Source organism: Diadema antillarum, unplaced genomic scaffold, assembly GCF_040938485.1.
Source record: "Diadema antillarum isolate AM-2024a unplaced genomic scaffold, OU_Dant_1.0 seq00000264_RagTag, whole genome shotgun sequence".
NCBI classification, from domain to species: domain Eukaryota; kingdom Metazoa; phylum Echinodermata; class Echinoidea; order Diadematoida; family Diadematidae; genus Diadema; species Diadema antillarum.
Window position 1 is genome coordinate 1,441,618 of NW_027271302.1, and position 8,077 is coordinate 1,449,694.

Genomic DNA, 8,077 nt, shown 5'->3' on the forward strand with positions numbered 1-8,077 from the left:
CGATTTCAATTCCGTTTGCTTAAAGTGATGGCACTAGGTGAGGGCTTCAAAATTTCTACACAGAATTTTGACCTTTGACTTCTTTGACCTTTGACCTTGATTTTTGACCTATATTGTACATTGCTTACGAAATGCTACTTTTTCGCCATTTGTAACCCGATTTCGATTCCGTTTGCTTTATGTGATGGCACTAGGTGAGGGCTTCAAAACTTCTACACAGAATTTTGACCTTTGACTACTTTGACCTTTGACCTTGATTTTTGACCTATATTGTACATTTTGCTACAAAATGCTACTCCTTCGCCATTTGTAACCCGATTTCAATTCCGTTTGCTTTAAGTGATGGCACTAGGTGAGGGCTTCAAAACTTCTCCACAGAATTTTGACCTTTGACTTCTTTGACCTCTGACCTTGATTTTTGACCTGTATTGTACATTTTGCTACCAAATGCTACTCCTTCGCCATTTCTAACCCGATTTCGATTCCATTTGCTTTATGTGATGGCACTAGGTGAGGGCTTCAGAACTTCTACACAGAATTTTTACCTTTGACTTCTTTGACCTTTGACCTTGATTTTTTACCTATATTGTACATTGGCTACAAAATGCTACTCCTTCGCCATTTCTAACCCGATTTCGATTCCGTTTGCTTTAAGTGATGGCACTAGGTGAGGGCTTCAAAACTTCTACATAGAATTTTGACCTTTGACTTCTTTGACCTTTGACCTTGATCTTTTTACCTATATTGTACATTTTGCTACTAAATGCTACTTCCGGCGGGGACATATATTACGCACCGCGTAATTTCTACTTTTCCTTGTATAAAGTATGTAGAAATACAGTATGTCCCCAAAAAAATTACAATCCTTTTTTCGCATTGATGATTTCCAGTATGATTAATGCTATTTTAGGGTCTAAGAATTTAATGTCTTACCTATTTTTTGCAGAAATTCCCATTCAGTTTGGTGAAGTTGTCCCATTGTAATTTTTTTTGGGGGGGACATACAGTACATTGGACTCTCACTGTAAAGAACACTGATGTAACAAAATGTCATAGTGACGAAGTAGCTTTATCATTTGTTTTTCAGATCCTATATAACAAAATTTCAAAGAACAAAGTTTTTTTCTGCTAGTCCCAAGGAGTTTGTTATGATGAGAGTTCTCTGTGTGATGGTGGAGAGCGACTTGCAACTGCTTTTTTTTTTTTGCTCCCATTTGTTTTCCATTAGTTTGACTGCTCATAGATTTTGGTTTGTCTTTGTGGAATTACTACAATTATGATATGGAGAATTCAATGCAGCAAATATCAAGTTCAAAAGTGATTTCTGAAGAACAATCGTAGTGCATATTGTCAAGAAATTATTTCATTTTATTGTCCCCGCCGAACGAGTTCGAGCAGGGGACTATGAAACGGGCTCCGAACGTGTGTGTGTCCGTGTGTCCGTCCGTGTGTCCGTCCGTCCGTCCGTCTGTGTGTCCGTGTGTGCGTCCGTGTGTGATCAAAATCTTCAATTTGCTACTTCTCTGTCATTTATGAGCCAATTTTGATTCTGTTTGCTTTATATGATAGCACTACATGGGAGCTTTGAAACTTCTACACAGAATTTCAGTCGTGACCTTTGACCTTGACCTTTGACCTATATTGTACATTTTGCTACCAAATGCTACTCCTTCGCCATTTCTAACCCGATTTCGATTCCGTTTGCTTTATGTGATGGCACTAGGTGAGGGCTTCAAAACTTCTACACAGAATTTTGACCTTTGACTTCTTTGACCTTTGACCTTGATTTTTTGACCTATATTGTACATTTTGCTACAAAATGCTACTCCTTCGCCATTTCTAACCCGATTTCGATTCCGTTTGCTTTATGTGATGGCACTAGGTGAGGGCTTCAAAACTTCTACACAGAATTTTGACCTTTGACTTCTTTGACCTTTGACCTTGATTTTTGACCTATATTGTACATTTTGCTACGAAATGCTACTCCTTCGCCATTTTTAACCCGATTTCGATTCCGTTTGCTTTATATGATGGCACTAGTTGAGGGCTTCAAAACTTCTACACAGAATTTTGACCTTTGACTTCTTTGACCTTTGACCTTGATTTTTGACCTATATTGTGCATTTTGCTACAGAATGCTACTCCTTCGCCATTTCTAACCCGATTTCGATTCCGTTTGCTTTATGTGATAGCACTAGGTGAGGGAAAATGCTACTCCTTCGCCATTTCTAACCCAATTTCGATTCCATTTGCTTTATGTGATGGCACTAGGTGAGGGCTTCAAAACTTCTACACAGAATTTTGACCTTTGACTTCTTTGACCTTTGACCTTGATTTTTTACCTATATTGCACATTTTGTTACAAAATGCTACTTCCGGCGGGGACATATGTTACGCACCGCGTAATTTCTACTTTTCCTTGTTTTCATGTCTTATGTTAATGCCACCTGCTATCGTAAATCTGCACATGACATTCTTTATACCACACAGCAGAATTCATTTCATTTTTTTTTTCTTTACATACAATATTAAGTAAAATAAGTAATCATGTTTAAGAAAATGGGAAGATGATTCTGAAGATTTAATTATCACAAGTTTAAAAATAGTATCAGTAGTATTGTTAATTCAGTGGAATTCATTTGGTTGTTGCAATATTTACAATTAATAATGGGAATTGCAACTGATTGACAAATTGCCCTACATTGACGTATTTCATGAATTTGAATAATAATGTGAAGTCGTACAAGTTTCTGCTATCTTTTATTTGCCATTTTTATTCATTTCATGAGTAATGAAAAGTCACTTCAAATGAAAATTTTACATCAGTATTTGAATAATTCAACATGCATTGACACTATTGTATTGTTGACTTCTATTGTCAATCCACAGTGGCACCCGTGTGGAGCGAGACTTTGTGGAGGCTCCCTCTCAGATGCTGGAGAACTGGTGCTGGCACGCCGAGCCGCTTGGCCTGTTGTCAGCCCACTACAAGGATGGCTCGCCCCTCCCCGACAACATGGTGGAGAAACTCGTCCAGGCACGCAACGCTAACGCTGGAGTCTTCAACCTGCGACAAATTCTGCTGGGCACCTTTGATCAGACCATCCATACCCAAGATAAGGTAATGCATGTTTGGTTTTCATCTCCCTACATACAATCACACATTTCTACATGAGGGAAATAGCAAGATAGGAACCTGCAGCATGGATAGGAAAATCGATATAGACAACTTGGTTGCTAATTTGATTTTTATCCGTGTGTTGGTTATATGCATGTCTGTTGTGCATATAATACGTATGTATATTTTTTTCTATTTCTTTTGGTCAAATGTCTTATCAAGTTGATTATAAATGGAGTTTTAGATGAATAGATTCATCACCAGCATGGTGGTTCCTCCTATTGCTGACCTTGTGAAGGGAAAGATTAAACAAGGTACCTTATAATCATGATATTTTTGCCTTTCTATCTGTGAGACAGTTGAATTCAAAACAGTGTGACAGTAAGTGATGCATGGATAGAAGTATGATAATGAACTGAACTTGGTGGTATATACAAGTTTGCATTAGTTGATAGCCAGAAGTCTGGGAATGGATGGTTATGTTTTCTGTTATCAGCGATGAGTTAATCACTGTAATAAGCATATTTGTAACTTTTTGAAACAGAAAAAAATACACAGAATTTGTACATTGTTGTGAGTGTGAATGGGTCAGAGTACTACTGGAAAAAGAAATCAAGAGCTAAATGGTGTTTGCTTCATTATGTAGGTACATTGTAAGTGTGCGCATTCATGGTAGTGTTGCTGTAACGCTGGATTTTGATTGTGAATGTATTTCATTTTATAAACATCCAAAGATGGCTCACTTTCAAAGACATTTCAAGAAAATGCATGGAAGACCATGACTATTATCAGTTAGGCCAGCTGAAAGGATGAAGCTCACTTTGGCCCAAGCTGGTCTCTGATACTGTAAATACAAAATATTTTGCAAATTTCACTTTCCACTAAACTGGTGCAAAGACAATAACTTGTAAGTTGGTTTTGTTGTTTTTTTGTAATTGTAATTATTTTGTAATTGTAATCTGTTGTAATTTTTTTTTTTTCTGGAGGCGCACACAGTTATCAATTATTGTACCATTGTATCACATGTATTTTTCTTTTCTTTTCTTTTCTTTCTTCTTCTTTTGTTACTGTTAACGCTGATTTTGTTAATGTTATTGTGTTTTCTAGTCTATTTGTATGAGTAGCAAAGTGCGCTGAGAAACGTCAGTATGAAGCGCCATATGAATGCAATTATTATTATTATTATTATTATTATTTTAATTGGTGAAAAGAGATACTTTGAGATGCACAAAAAACCTAGTGTTTTCCAGTAGAAAACAAGGGAAATTTACTAAAATTAACCAAATTATGAAAATTAATCATGCAATAGTTTCCACTAGAGTATTCGTGGTTCCATATGTTGAGATAACATGACAAACTTTGCCATCTCAATTTTTTCCCCAACAGGCTGACACACAAACCGTCTATTCCAAACTCTCCAATTCCATCCTGGGTATCCCGGCCTCACCAGGAACCAACATGTGTGCTGCCTTTGCCCATCTGGCTGACGGATACGACGCTCAGTACTATGGATATCTGGTGAGGGAAAAGATTCCACTCCCTGGCTCTGTCTTTCTGTAGCCCGACATGTTGTGATGCTTGCAGTAAATTTATAACAATGAATGTCTTCCATTTGCTAGCTGTATTGATGAAATATATTAAGCTATCTTCATTACACATGGCCATAATCAATGAAATATACATTTCATATACATTACATGTTCATATTGTAGCATGCCTTTCAAGTGTTAGAATAATGCGAGAAAATGTAAATGATCACAATTAGCAGATGATCAAAAGTTTGAAATACAAGGTGGAACGAAGCTTCTTCCTCGAAAAATGTGACTTTCATTTATAGACCAGCAAATCTTATGTAAGTTTGCATCCAGAAGACTAGTCCCAAGTATTCTCGGGCTGGGGTAAATGGGAAATGCCTGTTGAAGGAAAAGCAGTCCATCTTCTGTGCGTTACAGGAATATAGAGGTTCACGGAGGTTTGACAGGCATGTCAGTAAAATGAAACTGCTGTGAGTTCAGCATATTACATGTTCAGTAGAATTTGATGCTGTAATTACAGAGGTGTCTCTGTGTGTTCCGTCTTTCAGTGGAGTGAAGTGTACAGCATGGACATGTTCTGTTCCCGTTTCAAGAAGGAGGGCATCCTGAGTCAAAAGGTCGGCAAGGAGTACCGCAAGTTCATCCTGGAACCTGGTGGCTCAATCGTAAGTTGGCATTTCCTCCTTATAGTCACAGGAGAAGTTTGGGTCTATAAGAACGTCCAGTCATTAAAACATTGTCTGCTGCTTTGTTATGAATGAGTCTCAGAGTAGGAGGTGTATATCCCCAGACCTTGAATCATCTGTGTTAATGGTGAACCAGCCACGAGTAAATGAAACTGCAAATTTAGAGTTAAATTGCCTTGTTGTTAGCAAAAGTATTCAAGTCTTGTGTACATTTTGTTGTTTGTTGTTTATTGTTTTGGATGTAGTAGGGCTATACTGTATCTGAACTAAATGCGATGGGAGTGGGGCAAGGGGAAGAAATGGCTGCAAGGCCGAGGAAAACTTCATACATCGTGTACCTTCCTTTATGTGATGATATATATATTATAAACAAGTATGCAATGAAACAAATGGAAAGTGGACATTTGCTGTATTTATTGAGTTATAGTGTTTTGTTTGTTGCTCTGTTTACTTTTGCCCTTGTTTGTATGTGTTCGCACTTTTTGTGTCTGTTATTTTTCAAGAGATGTGAAATGAATTTGAAATACAGTTTCCAAGCAATGATACAAAAGGATTAAAACAAAAAACTTCATTTCTCTGAGAAAAAAAGGAGGAAGAATTCAGCATCATATACACTGTATGGTGTATTAAAGATTGTGTGCTGTCAAAATACGATATTGCTTATTATAAGCCTTACATGAAAATATAATTCTGTTCTCAAACAGTGAAATCTCTCTTACAGCATAGATCATAAAGTGACTATGGAGTAAATTGCATTCAAACATATTTTGTGTCCATATGTAATTTGATATACACCAGGATGCCATGGACATGCTGAGGAACTTTTTGGGTCGTGAACCTAGCCAGGAGGCATTCCTCACCAGCAAGGGACTCAAGTTGTAGAACTGGAAAATGTTGCCATGGTAACTGCACAGTGTTCCTGGTCATCTTGAGTGAGTTTGGTGGCTAAACCTAGAAGAGGCAATCAAAATGAAATCCAGAGAAGTGTCTTTGTATTTGAGTGGAAAAGTTTGTTATCTGTCAGAGTGAATTTTATTTTCTTCTTTCTGTTCATACTGTTCTGAAATCATTGGTTCACATTGAGCAGCCTCTAAGGTGTGGCACTACAAACATTACGGTATTTGAACCCTATATCATTTACCCTGGTCATTGTATCATGCCTAGGTGCTGACTGCCATGCTGTGATTTGTACTTAATAACTGTGCTGAAACATTTGATGTGACCAATTATTTCCCACTTTGTGCCTATCACTTTGCAAGTCTAGTTTCTGTTCCTGTATTTATTTCAGTCATCTGCCTGAAAAGTGACTACCTTCACTTACCTACAGAACTTTCTGTACTTTGGAATTGATGTGTAGATTATCTAGTATGCAAAAGAAGAGATTACTGTTATGCACTTGTTCCGGACTATATCAAACCAGGACAGTGCAATTGTATGCACAAGAGAAAATCAGTGAGTGGTATTGCATCTGTGAAGTGGTTGATTTATGATGAATGTAGTCTAGTCATTTGCAAGGTTAATGCTCAGAAAGATGCTGTATTGATAGATAGAAGTTTGTTTTAGAACTGGAAAAGCCAATGTCACGGCATGATGATTAAAACGTAAAACATTTAAACGGGTATTGACAGAGAAGTCACTTGCAAATATTTACACGTCCAATGTCTTTCATTTATTTCCATTTAATGAATTGCTGTGTAATGATGAAAAGTTTGTTGGACAATAAAGTATATTTGTCCCAACAGCTGTAGATGTGAAACAAACTTTATTGTATGTCCTTGTTCAGCTACAGTAATATTGAGCATTCTTCACCTTTCTGTTTATTTTCATTTTTCTCTGTAGTATGTTGATATTGACTTGATAGTGACAGTTTTTGTCTTCAATGCATTACTAAATAATGATCTCCACTGCCAAATTGATGAAGACCTTGATGCAAATGTCTATAGCAGTGTTTGACACAGAGATCCATTAGATCTAGCATTCATTGGTCTCTCTTTCAAGTGAGTATAAGAAAATATGTATTCTAAGATTTTCACAGACTTGGTTTTGAGTAGGTACATTTACATGTGTATGTGACTTTCTCAATTCAGCATACTTCAGTGGTATGATGTTAAGTCATATGAGGATGTATCTTGTTTAGTTTGAAACATCACAGAGCTTGCTTTGAATATAAACTATGGATGCACATAGCACTTGTAGAGATGTAGTGATATGAATCCAAACTCATTCCATGAAGAGTGCTAGTAGATCCATAATTTATTAGTGGAAAAATGAGCACAGAAAATGGGATTCCATTGGGATCCATAAATTCTCTGAAATGTGCACACTGATCTACCAGTACACCATTCATAAGTTACATTGAAATGGCTCAGATAGCCCCCTCACAGCAAAGAAAAGTTGAATAATCAGTGCTCAGCTCTCTCTATATAATCTATTGCCACCGAGATCCTGCAATTCTCATGCGGTCATTAACTCTATGGTTGACATGGTGTAAACACCTGTGTGCCACATGATTCTGAGACTGCAATGCACAAGTGCTTTTGAAAAACATTCTGTTTTCCAAAGCCATGTAGCTTTTCATATCAACTTTATGCTAGGTATGCAATGAGCAGAGTTGGAGAGAAAATTTTCGAGCTTTGCTGTGATGTATTGTATCTTTAATAGTAAATGTCAAACTTTATGACAAAACTACATGTATGATTATTTTTTGTGCAAATGGCCAGTAGCTACATTATTGTCCC

At 37.0% G+C, this 8,077-nt stretch overlaps 1 protein-coding gene across 1 annotated transcript in view; it reads left to right on the plus strand.

Annotated features, from left to right (window-relative positions):
* The window catches only part of LOC139729814 (thimet oligopeptidase-like), a 29,287-nt gene extending 22,953 nt beyond the window's left edge, over nucleotides 1–6,334 (plus strand). Inside the window, exons 14-17 of the mRNA XM_071640741.1 lie at nucleotides 2,890–3,121; nucleotides 4,505–4,636; nucleotides 5,202–5,318; nucleotides 6,138–6,334. Of these exons, the coding sequence (XP_071496842.1) occupies nucleotides 2,890–3,121; nucleotides 4,505–4,636; nucleotides 5,202–5,318; nucleotides 6,138–6,221 (565 nt within the window). The 3' untranslated portion in view covers nucleotides 6,222–6,334. The remainder of the gene's footprint in view (nucleotides 1–2,889; nucleotides 3,122–4,504; nucleotides 4,637–5,201; nucleotides 5,319–6,137) is intronic.
* The last annotated feature ends 1,743 nt before the right edge of the window (nucleotides 6,335–8,077 follow it).